Below are 24,020 nucleotides of genomic sequence, written 5' to 3'. Positions count from 1 at the left end.
TTAATAAGATGAACATACATGAACCCATCTCCTGGTCCTGAAACTAAAACATTTTTAATAAATTATATGCTTCTTCCTCGACAATCTCCCTGCTTTACCAAGGAGTATCCACTGCTCTAACTTTGTGCTTATTATTACCTTGATTTATAAACACAAACACACACACACACACCATAGAAAGATGATATGATAGATAAGATAGACGATAGATAGATAGATAGATAGATAGATAGATGATAAAGAAACAAAGAAATAAGGAAAGAAAAAAATAGAAAAGCTGATTAAAATATATTATTTTGGGATACTCAGCTGGTTCAGTCAGTAGAGCACGTGACTCTAAATCTCAGGATCATGAGTTCAAACCCCACATTAGGCATGGAGCCTACTTAAACAAATAAATAAAATATATTGTTTAGTTGTTTTTGAACTCTAAAAATCTTTGCATATTTTAGTTTCTAGGTTTTACTGTTTTCACTGAACATTGCATTCAAGATTCTTCCTTGTCATTGCATTTAGCTATGGTTTATTCATTTTCACTCTTCTATATGATTCCATTATGTGAACACAGCACAATTTATTCATTCTCTTGTCAGTGTGTATATACATGTACATAGGTGTGTATGAATCTATCTTTGTGTATGTTTGTGTGTATAAACACCTCTTTCTCTCCTTCTCCATAGAGATAGTTGTTTGCAGATCTCTTCCGTTATAGACATGGCTGCTAACATCGTCTGTGTACAGATATCTTGGCTTGTATCCCAGTGTTCCAGTCTTGCATACAGTGAGATGAGCCCCACTTGGGGTGAGCTTGAGCCTTGCTTGGGGTGAATACAAGCCCTGCATCATGTGAACATGAGCCCCTCTTCAAGTGAGCCCCACTTCTATCTCCCTCTCCCTGTNTGACACCTGAATTAAACACCTCTTGTTCTGTCTCTCTCTCTCTCTAAGAATAAATAAACATTAAAATTTTTTTAAATTAAAATTAGTATTTTCATTGTTAACTTCAGTTATCTGATAAAAGTTCAGTATAAAGAGACTATGTATTTCATAATGATTGCCCACTGGTTCTAGAAACTTAAAGCCAGTTATAGAAACATACCTTAGCTAATTTGGGATCTCATTTATCTGTCAGTTGCCTAAACTGCTTTGGGCCCAGAGTGTCCAAACCTTCGGCCCTGCTTCACTTTCCCTATCAATTTCCTACTAGTTAATCAGTTAACTTCTTTAGCAATGGGATACTGTTTCTCTATAACAAAGGACATTGTAGCCTTGCTAAGAGATTTTGTTAAAACATAGAGTTACTACTCACAAAGCACTAGGAAAAAAGAAATAGATCCAGAGATGAAGCAGAATTGTTAGCCTATCTTCCGAGTCAACTCAAAAGTGAGGGGCGCCTGGGTGGCTCACTCGGTTAAGTGTCGACTTCAGCTCAGGTCATGATCTCACGGTTCGTGAGTATGAGCCCCACGTTGGGCTCTCTGCTGACAGCTCGGAGCCTGGAACCTGCTTCAGATTCTGTGTCTCCCTCTCTCTCTCACCCCTCTCCCACTCGCGCTGTGTCTCTCTGTCTCTCAAAAATGAATAAACTTTGAAAAAATATTTTTTAAAAACTAAAAATAGACATGAAGACTCCAGTAGAAAGAGGGAGGAGTCATTACTCTTCTCTTTCCTGGGCCAGTGAGTAGTTTAGGTTTAGAAGCTTTTGAAGCCAGAAGGGCTGAGGTGGAGAAGGATACTTGCTCTCTAGATCAGGATAAGGATGTACAAAGAATTCAGCTATGGTTTAGATCACCTCTTCCTGCCTAGAATGCAGCAGTTACACCAGTAGGTTGTCAGAGAGAGTGCCCTTGGGCAGGATTGGTCATGGTTTAGAACACCGGATAACAAATCCCCACCCTTGCAGCCCCTGCAGATACCATGAGCATAGATCTGCTGTCTACCCTCCTCTGGGTTGCTGGGTAGTTCTTTTACTAGTCTTGTGTCAGAGGAGTTTCCTCCATTGGTATGAACACTGACTGATAGGAGGGTTTTTTTGTTTTGTTTTTGTTTTTGTTTTTGATAGGAGCTATTAATCACGGGAAATACATAGAGACTGCGTAGAATATTGTGCAACCCAGTTATTGGGAAGAGGCATCAAGCATGGCAAGGGAAGACCTGGGTTTGAGTCCTGGTTCTGTTGCTTGCCAGCGAGGCTTCAAACCCCAGATGTGGTAGGAGCTGACTGGTTTCGGTGATGATGTAACCACCATGGTGCATGTTTACTACTCTTTAGCACTATCTCAATAAAACCTCTCAAGAGCCCTTTGACTATATAATCGAATGGCCATTATCAAATTCTTATTCTCATTCATTTTGTCTCAGTCTCACTCCATAGATAAGGAAGCAAAGTCTAGTCAGATGGTTAAAAGTCTTTGGTTGGAGTAAGGTAGAACTGGTTTGAAAACCTTCACCTCTACAGCTCACTAGCTATGTGACCTTGGATAAGGCCAAGGTTAACTTCCCTGAGCCTCTCTTTTTTCAAAATGAACAGAGGATAATTACCTAACATTTGTTGAGCATTTATTAAATGTCAAGACTGTTGAAAGTATATTAAGTGGATTCACTCAGATTTTCAGAATTCTACGTGATGAGTAAAATCATTATCCATATTTTACAGAGAGCAAACTGAGAGGGTAAGTAAATTGTCTGAGTTTATACAGATGGGAAATATGGAGCTAGAATCAGAACTCATGGATAGCAACACCATTTCACAGCATTATTGTGAGGTTAAATAATCTATTATACATACATAGAAGTAAATATATAAGTTTAGCACAAAGGATGGAAGGAGATGTAAATTAAATTAGTTGACCCTTGAACAACACAGGGTTTGGGGCATTGACACCCCTGTGTAGTTGAAAAATCTACGCATAACTTTTGACTTCCCCCCAAATTAACCACTAATAGCCTACTGTTGACAGTAACTGATAACATAAACAGTTGATTAATGCATATTTTGTATTATATCCTGTATTTCTTACAATAAAGTAAGCTAGAGAAAAGAAAAATGTTATTAATAAAATCATAAGGATAATGAAGAGAAAATACATTTACAGCACAGTACTGTATTTATCAAAGAAAATCTGCATATAGGTGGACCTGCACAGTTCCAACCTGTGTTGTTCAAGGGTCAACTGAGTACTGCGTTTAGGTTCTTACATGATACATGAAATGGCATAATAGTAACTCACAATAGACTGAAAAATTAAGAATACATATTGTAATCCGTGGAACAATTACAAAAAATAAATTATAGACGTATATCATATCACAACATATATAGACATAACATAAAATAAAAATTTTTTAAAATGCTAATGGTGGAAATGAAATAATAGAAATGCTTGCTTAATACAAAAGAAAGCAGGAAAGAAAAGAACAAAGGAACAAAAAAATAGGAAACAGAAAACAAATAGGAAGATGGCAGAATTGAGCTTACTCAACTGGATAAATTAAAAAGACAGAGATCATCAAACCAGATAAAAAAAAAAGCAATACCCAATTACATGCTGCTTAAAGAGACATACTTTAAATGTGAAGACAGATTGGACATGTCAAAAGTAAAAAGGATAAGAGACCTAGTGTGGTTAATATCAAAGTAAACTTCGAGGAGTACCAAAAAAGGACTGCCAAAATGAAATACAGAAATTTTTAGATGATAAAAGACTCAATTTATCAAGAACACATAACAGTTCCAAATGAGTATGTATCTAATAATAAAGCTTCAAAAAACATGAAGCAAAAATGGACAGAACTAAAGGCAGAAATAGACAAATCTGCAATTATAGTTGGATATTACTCTTTGTATACTCTGTAATCTCCTGTGATCTTTGTAACTGATAAAATACGCAGGCCAAAAAACAAAGAGTCAGTAGAGATATGGAAAATTTGAACATTATCAGTGAACCAGATCTAACTGACATTTATCAGGCACTATATACAATAATTGCAAAATATACATTCTCCCAAATACAAATGGAGCATTCATCAATATAAGGCCCTATGTTGGGTCACAAAGCAAGTCTCAATAAATTTCAAAGGATAATCTAGTGCAAGTAATTACTACTCTGACATAAGAAATTTTCTAGCATCTTCTTCCCAGTCTAACAATATTATTTGCTTATTAGGTTTTCAGAAATCTAAGTTTAGGATTCCGTTCTTTTTTTTTTAACTTTTAAAAAATGTTTTATTTATTTCTGAGAGAGACAGAGAGAGAGAGAGAGAAGCAGTGTGAGCAGGGGAGGGTCAGAGAGAGAGGGAGATACAGAATCTGAAGCAGGCTCCAGGCTCTGAGCTGGCTGTCAGCAGAGTCTGACGCGGGGCTTGAACCCACGAACCGTGAGATCATGACCTGAGCCAAAGTTGGACGCTAAACCGACTGAACCACCCAGGCACCCCTAGGATTCAGTTCTTTAATCCCCTAAACAATGGAGTTATTTTTTTAAATTGTTTTTATTATTACTTTTTACATTCCAGAAGAGTTAACATACAGTCATATATTACTTTCAAGTGTACAGTATAGTGATTTAACACTTCCAGGGACTCATCACAACAAATGTACTCCTTAATCTCCATCATCTGTTTCACTCATCCCTCTACGCTTCTCCCCTCTGGTAACCACTAATTTGTTCTCTATAGTTAAGAGTCTATTTCTTGGTTTGTCTCTTTTTTCTTAGTTCATTTGTTTTATTTCTTAAATTCCACTTATGAGTGAAGTCATATGGTATTTGTCTTTCTCTGACTTATTTCACTTAGTATTATTCCTTTTAGATCCATTCATGTTGTTGTAAATATCAAGAATTCATTCTTTTTATGGCTGAGTAATATTCCATTATATATATACACCACATCTTCTGTATCCATTCAGATGGACATTTGGGCTTCTTCCATAATTTGGCTATTGTAAATAATGCTGCAATAAACCTAGAGGTGCATATATCTTTTTCAATTAATGTTTTTGTATTTTTTGATTAAATACCTAGTGGTGGAATTACTGGATCATATGGTAGTTCTATCTTTAATTTTTTGAGGAGCTGAGCAACGGGGTCATTTAAATAGAAAGAACGATACGAACTTGAATTTAGTCTGCCTTTTCCAGTGTTCTGAAGCTTTCTAGTCTCAGAAAATACAATCTTCCATCTGAAGCTTGACACCATACGATTTAAACTCCAGAACATCTGTTGCTTAAGATTCTCTAAAATAATCTTCGATACCACTGAAGACAATGAACTTCTGCAAAAGAGACTTCATTGATCAGGAATCCTTTCTTTAGAGTCCTTGTTAGTCAGCTTACTTCTGGGGTTGATGGAAATGTTAATATCCACCTTGGAAACTTGAAAAAGATGTTCTTTTTTTTTTTTTAATGTTTTATTTATTTCTAGTAGAGAGAGAGAGACAGCGTGAGCAGGGGAGGGACAGAGAGAGAGGGAGTCACAGACTGAAACAGGCTCCAGGCTCTGAGCTGGCAGTCAGCACAGAACCCGACTCGGGGCTCGAACCCACGAACCGCGAGATCCTGACCTAAGCGAAAGTTGGACGCTTAACCGACTAAGCCACCCAGGCGCCCCTTGAAAAAGATGTTCTGTGTATGTGTGTTGTAGTGGGTATAAGTGTCTTAAGAAGCAGTTCTTAGACCTTAAATAAGGTTTTGAAAATATGATACAGCCAGAGCTCCTAAACTGGGGCCTGTTGGCCCTACTTACAGAATAACATGGGGCTCGAACTTACAACCCCAAGATCAAGAGTTGCATGCTTTATGGACTGAGCCCAGCTAAAGAAGTTCTAAACAGCAGAACTTCCTTCTGCTCAATACTTTTTCAGGGCCCATTTCTTAATATCTTACAGAATAAAACTGGAGACACCAGTTGGAAAATACTGGCTTAGAAAGTTCACTTATTTGTCCTTCCATTTCAAATACGTACCAAGCCTGCACCACTAGAAGAATCTGCTAGGTGCTATGGAAACTGTCATGGGGCTGAGAACTTCGGTCAAATGGAACCTAAGTGCGGACACAAGGCTCCAGTGCTATGGTTAAGAGTATGTTCATGATGTCAGCTGGGCCTAAATCTAGACCCAGCCTAGCCCATCTCTCACTAGCAATTGGACCTCGGGAAAAATCATAACATGTCTTTGAGCCTCGGTTTAGATTCCTCATCTGTAAAATGGAGTTAAGCAGGTTACTACTATCATGTGCAATTTTAAGATTCTTTTGAAATATATATTTTGAAATATATATATATACATATACATACATATATACATACACATATATATATACATATACATACATACATATCTATCTACCTATCTNACATCTTCTAGCTTTACATTTGGGTTCATCTGGACCCTCCCTCCTACTTTCTAACTTCTAACTTTGACTCTCAGTCCCCCAGGCTCATTCTGCTTGAGCTCCAGTGGCTTTCTTCCTGTGCTTTGAATAAACCACACTCATTTCTAAAGTTCTTCACACCTGTTGTTTCTTCTGCCAGGCAGTACTTTGCATCGCTGCAGTTCTTTTGCTCACTCTTTCTGATTGTTAGATGTCAGCTCTCACACATTCCCTCCCCACAGGATTTTCATGATCATTTATCACACCTACAGCCTCTTTCTATCCCCTTTCTCTTATCGTTTTAGTAGTATTTATTATCTAAAACATGTCTAGTTTGCTTTTTTTAAAATCACTTCTCATTATAACTTGTTCAGGGTTATATCCCCTGGATACAGGACAGTGTCTAGCAGAAATATTACTTGTTAAATAAATAAATCAAATGGAACAAAATGGCGCGAAAGGGCGGACGCACAGAAATGGTACAGATTAAAACCTCATCAACATTAGTGATTACAGTTTTGTACACTTGTTATTAAAACATCTACATTTCTGAAGGGGAGATGTGTGCTTACATTTGCATGACAAATTGAGTAAAGAAAGTAGATGGTCTAGAACAATAGTCCCATATCAAAGGTGAGTTCAGATTCCAACCATGCAAAACAGAAAATCTCTCCACCCAAAAGCTTTACCAAAACTTCTTAGGTGGTTTTCCCCCTGGCAAAATGTGATATCTGTTAAAATGGCAGAAGGTTACAGTTAGGGAAGGCTGATGCAGACACGTGCTTCAAAGGGGAAAGTTATTTCTGCCTGGTACACATGGATGCTAGATCAGACTCTGATAGACAGGTAAAATGGAAGGGGTGGCTTGGCACATGATTGGACTGGGAAGGAAGCATTATAGGAGGAGGGTGCACCCCATGATTTCCATCAAAGCCACCAGAAACCATCTTCAATAGAACTTTTAGCTAAATAAGAGAACTGGACCTCTCTGCAGATCAGCAGCTTCGAGTGTACCCCGGATCACCGGATCACCACCCACCAGCTGTTCCTGACAGTTTTGGAGGCCCTACTGGATTTAGGTATGGAGGGAAGGTTACAACATGAATTTCATTTCCTACTCCTATATAAATGGTGGTAATTGAGGTTAAGGTTAGAATGCGGAGCCTTGCATGCCAGGAGAAGATCCTGTACCTTTAAGATCTCTAAGGCAATCAGTATGTGTCAAGTAGTTTGAGAGGAAAGAGACCAATTTGGGAAGGGCAGAGTGAAAGTTGTTTATAGTCCAGGCAAGACAGGCAATATAGGGTCTAGAATCAGGGGAGACACAACAGGAATAAAATAAGGTTGGATAAGAGTTATGCAGGTCAGAGATTTCCAGTGGGGCTATGGGGGGCCAGAGGCGCCTCAATTTATGCTGGCAGGGGATTCATAGGGTTTGTTCAAATGCTTTCGGCCCATGGGATATGAACTTTTATGTGTCTCTTCAAAATAATAGCCTCTAGTGTCTACTGGCCTATCATGAAATAGAAATCATGAGGACACTGTATCTTTTAAAAAAAATCCCCTTTTGTAGCACTTCCTTAAAAACAGTTATTTAATGCAACTCTGCCAGTGAGTTCTTGACAGTTCTGTCTTACAATTCTGATATTAATGAAACGTCTTTGCAAAAGGTTGAAGTGACTTCCTGGTAAGTATTTAGCTTCTGTTTTTCAAAATACCTGTGAAAACTTAAATTTCTCCTGTGGCCTAATGTTTCTCATTGATTGTTTCGATGCAAGAAATATCAAGCAATTGCAGTGATCAATAACATTTTCAATCCTTTTTCTTCCTTTTGGGTTTGCTACTTTTAAGAGTTGTAATACTTGTGATAATTTTGTGTAATACTTTAGTCAAAGTCATTGAAGTATTTGATTCAAAGTATAACACTCATGTATTGCTTTGGTGCTTATCAGTTGAGGCATAATTAATTGAGAGTCATTTACTGGTTTTTAAAAATACATATATTGATAATATTCATCAGGGACCAGATCCCAGAGAGTGATTTATAGATTTTCTTTTTTTTTTTAAGTTTTTGTTTAATCATTCTGCATTTCCCATATTGGAAAGCTGTCTTTTTCCCCTCCAGGTTTATTGGATATGATTGACATATAAGATTGTATAAATTTAAGGTGTAAAATGTGATTATTTGGCATATGTGTATACTATGAAATGATGACCATAGTAAGATTAGTTAACATTTCCATCACCTCACATAGTTACCTTTTTTATGACTTTTCTTCTCATGTTTTCTTTTAACTGACATAATGTAGTGATTTCAAAGAGCTGAATAGAATTCCAATGTTTGACATATTATATTGGTGTAATTATTATATTGATATTTGTATATAATAATAGTGTTAGATTATATTATCTCTTTCTATTCTTTAGTGTTAACGAGTAAGTTTACTATGTTTACAGGGTAAATGTTAACAACTTGTATAAACAGTTGCTTGTGCTAAATGAAATGATAAGCAATGTTGGACTCACCACATGCTTTTTCTTGTTATGTAGATTTGTTTGTGTTTAGTTCTATAGAATTTAAGAACATTTAACATGGGTCTGTGTAATCATTGTATACATAAAACAAAATCTAACTTACAGGCATAAGAAAGTAGACCAGGGTTTCTATCCTAGGACTTTAGAAAGTCGTCGGATAGGTTTCTTAGGGTAAATTTTATTTGTAATGTAAGTCCACAGTTTGTCAGCGAAAAAACCTATGTTTTACCAGATTCTCATTAGGCTATCTAACACCAGAAAGATTTAAAAACAACACTGTTATAAAAGGAGACCTATATTAAGATAATTTATATACTTTAATTCTTAGAATTTTGAAATATTGAAATACTTAAATATTGAGTTATTTTCTATTCTCTTTTAAGTTAAGCCAGTTAGGTAATTAACTCTATTTAGCTATTTTAACATTTAAAAACTTCTAATGATAGAAAAGCAAAAAAGAGTTTGTAGGAAATTATGTTCAGAAGAAATATGGGTACTCATTAAAAAGAATTCAGATGATACTTTTGGCTTATACTAGGTATTTTCAGAAAATGTTTTGGGTAAGATCCTTTAATTCAGACATAAATGAAATAGACACTTAATTTTGTTTTTTAATTATTAATCTTTTTCAGAATCATTAACTCATTAATGAAGCATGGTAAGTTGGCATTTTAAAATCTTTGGATGATTTGGAGGATGAGCATCCTCCATTTTGAAAATAAAGTATATGGTTCAGATTATAAGGGTGTGACATGGTTTGCAAGACAGTTTAATTTTTGGCCTTAGAGACATATTTTTGAAATTAAGAACATTCCATCTTTTTATTATTATTTTTTAATGCTCATTCATTTTTTTTGAGAGAGAGATAAAGCACGACAAGGGGAGGGGCAGAGAGAGAGGGAGACACAGAATCTGAAGCAGGCTACAGCACAGAGCCTGACATGGGGCATTCCATTTTTTAAGCTGTCAGCACAGAGCCTTATGAGAGGCTCAAACCTATGGAACCATGAGATCATGACCCGAGTCAAAGTCTGATGAAGAGCATTCCATTTTTAAACATAAATTCAGATTGTTAAAGATATACCCTTGCTCCCTTTTTCCAAATCTGTCTTCCGCTATATAACTCCTTACTAAAATTTTACAAGAATGTTAAATACTATACTATAGAATGAGTACTGTTCTCTAAATACTATATGTTATAGAGCAGTGGATTTCAACCAGGGTTGATTTTGTCCCCCAGGGTATATTTGGTGATGTCTGAGACCTTTTCAATTGTCACAACAATGAGAGTATTATCGGCATCTAGTGGGTAGAGGCCAGGGATATTGCTTGATATCCTACAATGCACAGGGCAGCCCCCCACAGCAAAGACTTAGCAAATCTAACATGTCAATAGTGCTGTGGGTGAGAAACTCTGTAACAGAAAAATTTAGTTCAACTGATAATTTCAAAACTCGAGAGTTCTGCCGTTTTTCTAGCAGGCCTGTGTTGAACAAGACAAGCTGGGTCAAGCCTTTGAAGATGCTCTTGAGGTCCTGAGGCAACATTCAACTGGAGATCTTCCATACTCCCCAGGTAAAGATGTCAGTCCCCTTTTTTCACGGGGACATCAAATGGCTTGTTGGTCACACACACATAAGAATAATTATGAAAACAGAGAAGTCTATTTTTACCTAGTGCATCTAGGATTAATTCTAACAAAGACAGAAAGCTTCCAGGGCTACCTAGCTTAAGTAAATTCAAAGTGTCACATACAAAAATACAAAGAATGGAAATCTAGCATATATAATTATTTGCTATTACAGAAATCTGGTTGATATTTATCTAATCGATAATTAAAACTATTCAGAATGGGCTTTTCAGTTACTTTAATTTATCTTATAGACTTTCTATGCAAGAGATATTCTAATCAGAAGAATAAATATTCTTTTCTTTTAAGAGTAAATATTCTTATTCTTCTTCACCCATTGCCCTCTAGACTGTGGAAAAATAGTGTAGGTGAGATACAGATATTTTGCCTACTGAGTTTATGCAGGGTGTTGTGGTTAGTACCAAGATAAAAGAGATCATGGATCTCTGCTTGCAAGGGACACGTACTCTACTAAGGGAAAATGGGACACATCAAAGAGATTTCTGATACCAGCATAATGCAATAAATGTAGAGAAATGCAAAGTGATAGAGAACACATGATAAAGCAATCACACATAAGCATATATGCATATATAAACATGCACATGTGTGGAATCATAAACTTTGACTTTTTCCGTTTCTGTCTGTTTTTAAATTAGATTACAAAAATTATCTGGCATTCATCAACCACTGCTCTCATGTCAAAGGGAATTCCAACTGCTATGGTGTGCTACCTACAGAGGAACCTGTCTATAATTGGAGAACAGTAATAGTGAGTACATGTGCCAGGAGACCACTCACCCCGCCCCCGGAAATAGGCAAATTCTCTATTCAGTCCTGCCTTCCACTTGGTGTATGGTAGCTAAAACCCAGCTTAGAGGCAGCAGTGACTGTGAGAACATTCACAGCCATCTGTGGTGTGAATCTGACAAGTCAACATGGGTGAGCCCTCAGCAATGCTATCAAAAGGAAACTGTCCTTCATCATTGTTCTTCACCCAGCATCAGAGGGTGTGAGTGACTTGTATAAAGATGTATTTTTAGGGTTATCTCATCACTCCTTCTCTTTAGTCCAACTGGAAAATCGCAAAAAGTCATGGTTCCCTTATAAGCCATAGGGCAAAGGCCAAACTTACCCTAAACTGGCTTTACCTACAATCTTCTATTGACCTCCTCTATTTTCTAAAGTTTTCTTTTTTAAATTATTTTTTAGAAGTTTATTTATTTTGAGGGAGAGAGAGCACAAGCAGGGCAGGGAAAGAGAGTGAGGGAGAGAGAGAACCCCGAACAGGCTCTGTGCTGTGGGCATGGAGCCTGATGCGGGGCTTGAACCTAGCAACCATGAGATCACGACCTGAGCTGAAACCAAGAGTCAGACACTTAATGAACTGAGATAACCAGGCACCCCGACACCTTCTCTATTTTCCTTCAAGCTCAGAGCTAGCTACATGTCTCAGATCACTTTGGATATCATAGTAGTGTGTCCTGCAAATGAAGTGTCCCCATCATTTAGTTCTCCATTCATGTGTTCTTTTGTATTGTCTTCTTAATGACAGCGGTCTTAATGTGGTAGAGTGTAAACACATGATTTTCTTTTTCTTTTTCTCCCCATCATTCCCTTCATCCATGCTGTATATCAGATGTCCTTTGTCTGACTTTGTAAGTTCTGTCAGGGCCTCTCCATAAGACATTTCTTTGAAGGGGGAGTTTGAATTAACCCATAGAGACCCATGTATCTTTGCCATATGTAATGGTAACAGTTCAGGCTGCTTCCTTCTGTCCCCTCTCTTGGCTCTGCCCTCACTTGGCTGACATCTTCCTCCCCGTGTCTCCTCTTGCCCAGCATCCAACAGAGGAATAGGAAGCCATCTTCCCTTTTTTGCTGGCACTTCAGTTTCTACTAATAATTCTACATTTTTCTTTCTGGCTGGGCATTTTTAGGGAGAAGGAAGGAAGCACCCCCTCTTTTTTCTCATAAGGAGGGGACCATATGAAAGTCTTCACAAAGACAAAGACTACCTTCCATCCCATGGTCCTCTCTTTCTTTGGGTTTGAAGCTAATTCTGCCTTGGGAGATAACTGGCTGCAGTTGAAAACAGTGCTTGTTAGAATTTGGGAGATTCTTAGCACTCTTTTTGTCCCAGATTTTGACTTTAGTCATCAACTGGGGGCCACATGGAAAGTCCCACTTAACATCTGTTGCATTATTTATATAGAACAGTTCTGCGGACCTCTATCTTGAAGGAAATATTCATCAGTCTCTGCCAAACATCCCCGAAAACCAGCTGGTACAACCTGCTGTTCTCCATCAAAAGGGAGGAAAAGGTATGTGGATCCATCACTCCTTTTATAAGTAAAAGAACCAAATCTTCTTTAAAGGAGCTTTAAAGGGAGTTTAGAATTGCATTTGCAAAATATTCTCAAATTGTGATTAAGAATTTCTGTCTGACAGACTGAACCACTCCAAGCCATTCACCTTGGATGAGCCTTCCTATTGTTTCATAGAAAAGTTGTGAAGCTGCAATGTGTTGCTTCACTCAAATAAATCTGCATTCACAAATAATGTGTATATATTTGGGGTATATATAGAAGGAGGAACTTTTCCTTAAGTTGTTTTAACAATTTTATTCTAATTGTAAAGGCCTTGGTATAAAAGTTGTCGTCTTTATTCAGTTTTCTGCAAATGACATTCCATAATAATTCAATATTTCATAAATTTGAAATCTTGATTTCATAAATTTAAGATGATGATGATCTCACCTAACAGATGGGCAGAGTGTTAAAGCAGGATAGTAGCCTCTGAAGGCTACGATGCAGGCCACACACATGCACATGTGCTATTGGAGGCAGTGTACACTGATTGGTATAGACTTTTATAAGTCATTTTGGCAATAACAATCCAAAACTTAAATGTTCATATCTTTTGACTCTTAGGGACTATATAACTCAGTGATTGAATGTAAACTCTGGGTCAATTGTGTGAGCCTGGGAAAGTCATTCAACCTTTTGTACCACAGTTTCTTCATTCAAAAAGCAAATAGTGGTAATTGTACAAATAAATCATGGTAAGATTTCTGTAAAAATCAAATGAAAGCCTATGTAAAGCATTAAGCTCATAACCTGGTGCTGGGTAATTTCTCAAGATACCATAGGTGTATGTGTGTGTGCGTGTGTGTGTTATATGCATTAGGATGTTCCTTGCAAGGTTGTTTGTTGTAGTAAGAGAATGGAGCTTACCTACTGCATTTATCTGTGTATAAGAGACAGATGTGTAAGATGTACTATAATTTCATAATGAAATTTTTAAAAATGTTTTATCATAGTTAATAAATTATTTTAAATGAGTTTTGGGGGAAACTAGTTTTGTTTCTATATCTCTATACTGTACCCTATATCCTAGAATAAAATTCTAAATATTCAGTAATAATCTAATCCAGCAAAGAATAATGCATAAAATCATACAGAAAAAATAAATCTGTATCACTGAATATTGGTTTTGGATATTGAACCATGGTAGTAATTTAATATAAGGAGAATTACACTTCTACCTCTGTACAGGTGTTTAGCTGGTCACTATTCTTTTTTAAAACTAACTCACACCAGGGTGTAAAGGCTATGTCTTTCCATGGATATTTTATGTTGTGGAGCTTTGCCATTGTGGGACAAATTGCTCGCCACCTTCTGTTTTTAAAGTTTCATCTTCCACCTGAAATAGGGATACATTTGAAACAGAATGAAATCTCATAATAATCTGGGCATTTTTTATCCAGAGAAAAATAGTACATACATAAAACACAACACATAGCTATTAAAAGGCATGCATGTGTTGATAAAGAACTCTAAAAAGAAATAATGCACATGATTAAAAGTTCAAAGGATTTAGAAATACATAAAGAATAAGTAGAAGTGTTCCTTCTTTCTTGCCATGCTATATCCTGGGAAGTAGCCATTGTCAACAGTTGGGTATTTTATCCATCTGTAGCTAATTTCCATATTATTATCTAATATAATATAAAATGTATAACATTGGAAAAGGGCAAAATACTTTGATGCTATTTGTATTTTTAAAAGATATATGTATGTTTATATGCAAACTTTTTTTAATTTAAAAACTGTAGAACAGACTGGAATTTTACTTTGACTTTGTACTTCATTTTTTTTCCACTTTGTCCTTCCATTTGAATCTTTTACTATGAACACAATACATTTTTAACAAAAAATTAAACTTTTTTTAAAATTGAAAACAAGTTAAGAGACGAGCATCCATTATCATTGATTTGACCATTCGATAAGAGACAGTTTGTTTAAGCCTGTGACTTTAATTCATGATGTGTGTTTGGTAAGTCCCTTTCATTTCTCAATTTTTAAATTCAAGATAATATAATGCAAAAAGATAATCTTCTTAAAAACCTTTGAGGTTTTGGGATGAATGATGACTGATATAAGTATTACTCCCGAGAGACTATTCAAAGCAGTTTGGAAATCCACTATTTAACTCTCTCTAGAGGAAAAGGGAATTTGGCCATGGCTATCTTAGCTACTGACAGATCTGGGTGAGGCATGGTATTTACAAGCCAATTCAGAAGTCACAAAATGGACTGTCCGCTTTGTTCTCTCTTAGGCCAAAGAGATCCGATCAACAGAATAAAAATCACAACAACAAATCTTCCTATAGTTTCCTGTCTAGAATTCTGAAATATAAAGGGCTGTGTTCTTAAAGAGACAAAAATTCTGGTAGTACCATTTTATTTCACAGCAACGAAAAACATCATGATGCCGATTGTCATTGCTCATAAATTATGTCTAAATGTCATGAAGATATTTTGGCATTTTCTTTATTTTTCAAGCAACTGTGCAGACCCAGAGTTTTGGTTTTTTTTTAACCTAAGTCTTTGTTATTAATTTCACTAATGTTACTTTATATTTGAATACTGTTTTGCATTTTATAAAATACATTCACATTCCTTACCTCATTTGACTTACCTCATTTGAATAAAGCCCTTTCAAATGATTTGCTTTCTGAAAATGGCTTCTGAGGCTTCTCTTTAAAGCCACTAAATTTTTCAGTTCATTTTGCTCAGTTTTGTTGTTCTATAGAAAGTTTAACGTATGACAAAACCAGCAGTCAAGATTTAAGTGAAGAAAAACCACATGACAGATGAGAGACTTGGGTCAAGAGACTCCAGGCTTCCCTTTTCCAGTAAAGGACAATGTAAAATTTTTTACAACATCCTCAATAAAGAGAGGTCCAGTTGAAACTTCAGTAAGACAAACAGACCTTTGACTTTCAAGACCCAATGCAGCTTTGAATTTTATAGTCATTCAACAAACCTTTTCTGAGTATGTTCTTTGTGTATGGCCATGGTGAAGTATGATATTTGTTCTCCATTTTAGGCAGAAAGAAGCTCCGACTGTTCGAATACCTTCATGAATCCCTGTGTAATCCTGAAATGGCATCTTGTATTCAGTGGGTAGATAAAACCAAAGGCATCTTTCAGTTTATGTCAAAAAACAAAGAAAAACTCGCCCAACTTTGGGGGAAAAGAAAAGGCAACCGGAAGACCATGACTTACCAGAAAATGGCCAGAGCACTGAGGAATTATGGAAGAACTGGGGAAATCACCAAAATCCGGAGAAAACTAACTTACCAGTTCAGTGAAACTATTCTCCAAAGACTCTCACCAACTTATTTCTTAGAAAAAGAGATTTTCTACTCACCGTATGTTCAGACAGAGCAAGGCTTTCTCAGCTTCAGTAACTGGAATGCAAATTATAATTGTACATATGCTGATTACCATGAGCTAAGGCACCCTGACTGCTAAATATTCTCATACATTTCATGATTTTCTGACATCAGAAATCCCTACCAATTGCAGGATTTTTCTCTTAAAGCAAACAATGAAGAGGAAAAAAACAATTAACTTAATTGTTTCTATCTTTTATTAAATAGCATATAATCTCTACAGATTTGGTGAAAAAAATCTGCCAGCAAACAACTTTTAAATCAAGTCCCACTTGAAAGCATAGACTAAATGTTCTTGCTCTTACTGTTGTCTATTCAATTCTTCTAAGTAAACAATGCTGGTAGGGATGATTTGGCTCTTGATTTAAACACTGTTTTCCTGTCATACACTCAGGCCAAAAAAGAAAAATCACTCCTAATATATATCTGATGGCTTTAGTGACAAAATAAAATAATTGCATATGATAGTCTTCATGCTAAAATACACTCATGACTTTAAAAACTATATTTTCTGTGCACTTCATACCTCATGGTCTGTAATCCTGTGGCGCTAAAGAAATGATCTAAGGAAAATGCCACAAACCTTAATGATACTAGAACACCAAAGCTTACACTTCCCACAAATCATTTCCTGGCATTTTTCCCCTAGGGTAGATCCGGAAGCTAACATTTCTTGCTATCCTGCCACTCAGCCACAAGAAGGTGCTCTTGCCTTGTTACCTCTCTGGATCAACTTTGCAACATGACCTCTTTGAACTAGCCCAGCTAAGTAAGACCAGACTGGAACAATTGGAAAAAAAGAAAAGAGAAAGACTTTGATAAAAAATAGAGACTAGCAATACAGGGAGGAACCAGGATTTAGATAGTCTGACTTGAAAGCTATGGTTTATTCTCAAGATCCCATCAAGAATGAAGAAGAGAGAAAGCCTGGGAAGAAACCTTGTTTCTTACTTCCTGCTTGGCCAGTTCATACATACATATCTGTATTACCATGACACAGGAGAGCTTCGTAGACTACATGGGCCATCTTCAGTCCAGGCCAAGAGGGCCCAGCTGGGAGGCCTAGAGCTCCCAGAAGCCTATCCTATTTGATTTGCCACATTTCCCTTTTTTCCTTTGTGTCCTCCTGGTGTCTTTCATCCCTCAGGGATTCTTAAGAAAGAATATGGCAGGGGCGCCTGAGTGGCTCAGTCGGTTAAGTATATGACTTTGGCTCAGGTTATGATCTCGTGGTTCCTGGGTTAGAGCCCCGTGTCAGGCTCTGTGCTGACAGCTCCGAACTTGGAGCCTGCTTCAGATTCTGTGTCTCCCTCTCTCTCTGCCCCTCCCCAGCTCACTCTCTGTCTCTCAAAAATGAATAAATGTTAAAATAAAAAAAAAAAAACATGGCAGACCCAGAGTGATTAAATGAAGGCTAACGATATTGGCCATCTTCACATGTAGTCTGGGCTTTTGTTATAAGTGAATGTGTATGTCATTCCTAAAATCATATGAAACCCAATCCTAATGGTATTTGGAGGCGGGTCTTTGGAAGGTAATTAGGTCAGAGGGTGGGGCTCACAGAAATGGGATTAGTGCCTTATAAAAGAGGTTCAGAGAGCTCCCTTACTCCTGCGGCCTTATGAGGACACAACAAGAAATGGCCTCGCATGAACCAGAGAGCAGTCTTTCACCAGACTTTGAATGTGCTGGCGCCTTGATCTTGGACTTCCCAGCTTCTTGAACTGTGAGAAATAAATTTCTGTTTGTAAGCCACCCAGATTATGGTATTCTATCATAGCAGCCCAAATGGACTAAAAGAGTTTAACCAGTGCTAACCTTAAAGTTAAGACCCATCATTTATGCTCATTCTCCTAGGAAGAAATATGCTCTATAAATTAATAAAAAACATATTTTACCAGAGATTGCAAAGAGGAAATGGTAAAGAGGTTTTACCACACAGATCTATTAGCCAATAACTTAAGATTCCATCAACATTTTACTTCTCTCCATAGTCCCTCCTACACCCAATGCCAACTTTAGGGGTTCATCTTGATGATTCTCCCAGAAGTCTCCAGTCAGTTCCAATTGTGTTCTGTACTGTTCTACAAAGTGGATTTGTCTTGGGCAGAAACCTGAGTTCTGTCTTTACCCAAAGTGAGCTGAATGGCCCAAAGGCCATTTTTACAAGCAGGTCCCTTATGAAGACATGCTCATTCTAGTTGCTCAAAGACTAAAACCCCCATATATTGTGTTAAATGTGCCCTATTTCAAACAGGGTGCCATTCCTTACCATCACCGAAGGACAGAGAAGAGAGACCTGTTAGCCTCCATTCATGGTCCTTCATTTCCTGGTATGTGGTATCCCATCCTTCATCTTGTCACTGTCACCTGGTTGAATGGCTCAGAAAATTCTTCTCCAGTGAGAAGGTGTCCAGTGCTGAGTGAAACAGGCATGGTCCCCTCTGTCATGAAGCTTCAATTCTATCAATATTTAATTATAGATTTATTATTTTTTAAATGTTTTATTTATTTCTAGGAGAGAGAGAAAGAGACCCTGTGAGCAGGGGAGGGTCAGAGAGAGAGGGAGTCACAGACCGAAACAGGCTCCAGGCTCTGAGCTGGCAGTCAGCACAGAGCCCGACGCGGGGCTTGAACCCACGAACCGCGAGATCATGACCTAAGCGGAAGTCGGACGCTTAACCGACTAAGCCACCCAGGTGCCCCTATAGATTTATAAGTTCTATTAATATTTAATCAACACTTCCCTAATGGCTGACTGATGAGTAATTTATTTGTTGATTTGGCACACATATATTGTAAAGTATGTAAAGTGCATTAATGCGGCAGCATTAATTATATCTAACCGAATAGATTGATGCATACACCCACTTAGCCGTCCTCTAGATTAAGATACAGAACACTTCCAGCATCTCATAAGTTTCTCTCACTTCCCCTCCCAAGATACACCCACCTTCTTGAACATCATATAAATGGAATCATACAGTTTGTACTCTTTTGCATTTGCCTTTATTTCCCTCAATATAATATTTAACAAGTTCGTCAATGTTGCTGGGTGTAAAAAGAATTTGTTTTTTTTTTTCATTGTTTTTCAGCTCCTGGTATTTATTTTATTTATTATTTTTAAAAAATGTATTTATTTTGAGAGAGAGAAAATGAGTGGGGGAGGGGCAGAGAGAGAAGGGGACAGAGGATCTAAAGTGGGCCCTGTGCTGACAGTCAGATGTAGGGCTTGAACTCACAGACCATGAGATCATGACCCCAGGTGAAGTCAGATGCTTAACTGGCTGAGCCACCCAGGCACCCCTTTACCTCCTGATTTTTAAAGGACAGTGCCTGAAATCTCTTCTTTATCTATAGACTTTATAATATAAAATGGATGCTAGGTATTCTCATACTCACATCGATAGTGTCCATTTATTATCAAACATTGATACCTGTCCTTTAAAGAGTTGCAATGATGTATGCCTTCCTATAACCACATTCTTTTAAATGTTTATTTTTGAGAGACAGAAAGAGACAGAGCATAAGCACAGAAGGGGAAGAGAGAGACACACAGAATCTGAAGCAGGCTCCAGGCTCTACACTGTCAGCACAGAGCTTGACACGGGGCATGAACCCATAAACTGTGAGTTCATGACCTGAGCCAAAATCAGCCGCTTAACTGACTGAGCCACTCATGCACCCCCATACAACCAGAATTTAAATTTATATTTAGATATTTTGGTTCATATAGTTTTATCCAACTCATATAATCTGGATGAAATTTGATTTTGTATTTTGATGGTACAGCTTCTGATAATGAAGATATTAATGTAAAATAGGTTTTACTCCTTTTTCATGGATTGATGAAAGTTAATGAAAACATTTTTAACAACTAAAATGAACCATCTTTCTTCAATTTGCTGCCCCTCCCCCAATCAAAGCGGAGGATACCCTATGTTTGCCTTTGCAATATGGTGAAAAATTATTTTGAATTTGATGGACAGCTGTTTTTGTAATTTAAGCCTGGATGGATTTCAAGAGCAGTGGGTAGACAGTAGGAAGAAAATGGGTTGCAAGTTAGGGATTGTGTGTACTTTGTCAGGGGAGAACAGTGAGGCATCCCATAAATGTGTAAAACGGACACCTCAGGGACTGTCTGTCAGGAGTAGCCTTGACTTACCTAGGCCATGAACTAGTTAAATAAAGGACTAAACATGGAAGAAGAATCTAGAGCAAGTAGATTTTTTCAGTGAGCCCCAGGATCAGAAATCCGAATATAGAGAGCAGCACATGAATGTTACAATGGTGATCTGATGAGTCAGCCATTGGTGTCAAAGAAGTTGATGTAGTTCAAATATGAGAAATTTGCAAATTGTGCACGAACAAAGCTTTGTACAATGTTTGGATCTGCTATCAGAGATAGCTTTATTCCGGACAGCTGTGGAAGCTAGTGAAGATTCTCTTTGATAAGCACATTCAACCAGGATTTGTGGTGGAGGATTAGTCAACAAAAGGCCAGTGAGTTCATACGCAGCTTAAGTGAACAAACAGAATTTCCCATAAAAAAATTTTTATGATATAGGTGAACAAATAAAATTTTCTAACAATCATGCTTTACATAAGCAGTTAAATTACAGCAAGTCATGTGTTGAAAGATCATATTTACAAGTTTTAGAGTCTCTTGGATTCTTTGGAGTCTCTTGTTATCTCTTGGAACACTTTGTTTCATATCATTAACTCTTAGTATAAGCAGGGAGATCCATTGGGACACTCTGGGCTTCAAGTATCAAAAAACCCTGACTCAACCTGGTTTAAATGATAGGAAAATTTACTATCTCACAGAACAAGAAGTCCAAAGGAAGAGTGGGTCGCTACTCTGATGCATTATTGTTCTGATTTCATTTTCTGGTGAGTCTTTTGTTTCCCTTTCTTGTCATTGGCTTATCCTCAGGTTTGCTTTTGCTAAGCTAAAAAAACAACTGCAGGTCCAGCTATATCTCAGCACAGCAAAGTCCAGCAACAGGGAGGGCCATTTCTTCCAGGGTCCTCTTTACAGTCAGGGGGAAATTTTCTACTTATACCCCCGCCCCCCAGAATATCTTTGCTCATGTCCTATTGTCCATACCTGGGATCCCTGCTCAAGCCTAAATCATTCACTGGCAAAGGGAAAGGGACCACTGTGATTGCTCGGACCAAATAGAATTTAATCCTGGAAGAGGAAAAAGGTCATGATCTGTTGAGTCACAGAAGAGAGAGATGAAACCCTGAATAAAACTAGTGTTTTGCCTGAAGAGAGAGTAATGGATGTTGAGTGAAAAGCCGACAATGTTTGATACAGTCCATCACTTTGATTGCCCAGTATTTCTACATACACTTAAAAAGTGTTCATACCTTGGGGGTGCCTGGCTGGCTCAGTCAGTGGAGCATGTGACTCTTGATCTCAGGGTCACAAGTTCAAACCCCACATTGCCCGTAGAGTTTATTTAAAAAAGAAAAAAGAAAAAAGAAAAAAAGGTGTCCATGTCTTTCTTGAAATTATTCACATACTCACTAAGGGAACTAACCTTAAGTCTCATCAAATTACTACATCCAAATCCAAGATTGTTGAATAATGTAGTTTTAATATGTCCTGTTATTTTTAGACATGGGAAGGCCAGTAGATCTGGAGCTGAGTGTCACTGAAGAGATAATTTATTTCATGTTCAGGTATGAGAGGGTACACATTATGCCAAGGAACCTACATGGCAAAGCACGCAGTCATGAGGCAGATGGAGGGGAGGCTATGGGTGGGAGGCTTTATTATGATTTCTGCAAGAAGAAATGGGTAAGGCAGGTTAACAGGTTTAAGATGGGCTGCTTTGAATAATTTAGTGGGGCAAAGAGGCTTGCCCTAGTTGCCTGATACCTGGCACTGGGGTGTTTAGGATGGGTACATAGTGACGCAGAGCATGAGAGCCCTATAAGGGAAGTGGTTGGGGTGTAGACTCTGGATTGGTTGGCTTTTATTTAAAATCACACCCAACGGAGAAAGATTCTTCCTGGAAGAGGATGGGGTAGGTGACAAAGGAGGCAGTTGGCTAAGGCCAGGTAACTCAGGCATATTGCTGGGTTGTCCAGAACAATCTATATCTGGGATGTGCACGCAGGGCAGATGTTGAAGCATCAAGGTTACAGAAGCTATTAATGCAAATGCTTATTAGTCTCCTCTGATCCATGACTGTGTTTGCTCTTCATGGTTCAGCAGTGAACTATAATATAAAGCCTGATTGGGAAAGGGCAAGAGCAGAAAACACCTCCCAGTCACTTCCGCATAGCACATATCTTAACCAAACTACACAGGAATTGTGCCCCTGGGAGAGGAGTAAGTTCCTGTCAGTCAATGAGGCTGACCCTATTTCCACTCTTTTCAGGGAATGCCCTTCATCATGGCCTTTATAATCCTTTGGTCTGCTTCTTAAGATAATCTTCCTGTTTATTTTTTCTATGGCCATACCTGAAATAGGCATTTGAAAGATATATTTTTTTAGTTCTGAGCAGCAGTATGTTATTACAAGTTCAGAAGTCTGAGATTGCCAATTCCACATTTTAGCATTTGCTACTGACAACACCCTACTTCTTGGTACTGAATTTTGAACTCTTAGTTGTAGCTAACCTAAATCAGATTTGAAGCTTTAATCACTGAAGTATTCACTTGGATTTATTGAAATATACTGCCTACAGAATTTCTGAGGAAGGTGGAGAAAAAGCAGCCAGACATTAAGCCCTAAACCACATCAAAGATCGTCCAGGTGAGGATATCACTGCCATTATTACCAATTTCTAGATACCTCAACTTTATGTCATCTCACATGTCACTGAAAGAGCTACCATAGCATCACTGTTGTCCCCAGAATCTGTCTTGCTGCAACTATTGCATTCAACTGCAGCAAGACAGTTATCTGCCATCCCTGCTTCTATAAATCACTAGATCCCCATTCACATTCTGGGGAGGGAGCTGATTGGCTCATGCTTGGTTATGTGCTCAAAGGTGACTGCAAAGAAAGTGATTATCTGGAACTTTCAATCATTACTTTTTTTAAAGTTTTAAAATTTATTTTGAGAGGGGTTAGGGGAAGAGAGAGAGGGAGAAAGAGAATCCCAAGCAGGGGATGCAGGGTTTGATCCCACAAACCGTAAGATCATGACCTAAGCCAAAATCAAGGGTCGACAGTTTAACTGACTGAGCCACTGGGGTGCCCCTGAACTTTCAATTCTTATACTGAGAGATTGTTTTTGCATTCTATCAAAGCTCTTAAGGTCAAAAATTCCCCAAACATAGGATGGGGTTCAGATGCTGGGCAGCCAAAAGAATGACAAAAGTTCATTAGAATTGTGAACTACAGCAACAAGAATCAGAGCACATATAGTTAAGTTTACTTTCAAAGACTTTTGCTCTACCTGGATAGTCTCCAAAAATGTTCTTTGTTCTCAGTAGTTTTGTGCTCTTAGCAATTTGAATAGTCTCTAAACAACTTTTCCTTATCTTTCTGAGATGACAGTTTCAGCACAGCATTTAAATTCTCCTAATATCAAATAAAAAATTTTAACTTATAACTGAAGCTAAATCTAAGAAATTAAAGTCTATAATGTCTAACTTTCACAATACGGAGGCTTTATTCATATCTGTTTTTCTTTGTTCAGAGAGTTCTTAAAATGTTCCAGTTTCATGATTTAATTTCATTGGGATTAAGTTTGAAGTACTCAAAATAATATAATGAACCA

The 24,020-nt window shown here is 37.6% G+C and overlaps 1 protein-coding gene across 1 annotated transcript; it reads left to right on the top strand.

Annotated features, from left to right (window-relative positions):
* Positions 1-714: 714 nt before the first annotated feature.
* SPIC (Spi-C transcription factor) lies at positions 715-16,353 on the top strand. The gene is made up of 6 exons (XM_077772183.1): positions 715-802; positions 7,362-7,459; positions 10,384-10,477; positions 11,192-11,304; positions 12,748-12,856; positions 15,926-16,353. The coding sequence occupies exons 1-6, from the start codon at positions 715-717 to the stop codon at positions 16,351-16,353; spliced, it is 930 nt and encodes a 309-aa protein (XP_077628309.1).
* The last annotated feature ends 7,667 nt before the right edge of the window (positions 16,354-24,020 follow it).

This window comes from Crocuta crocuta, unplaced genomic scaffold, assembly GCF_008692635.1.
Source record: "Crocuta crocuta isolate KB4526 unplaced genomic scaffold, BGI_CrCroc_1.0 scaffold216, whole genome shotgun sequence".
NCBI classification, from domain to species: Eukaryota; Metazoa; Chordata; class Mammalia; order Carnivora; family Hyaenidae; genus Crocuta; species Crocuta crocuta.
The sequence above is the reverse complement of the archived record's forward strand: the minus strand, read 5'-3'. Positions and strand labels throughout refer to the sequence as shown.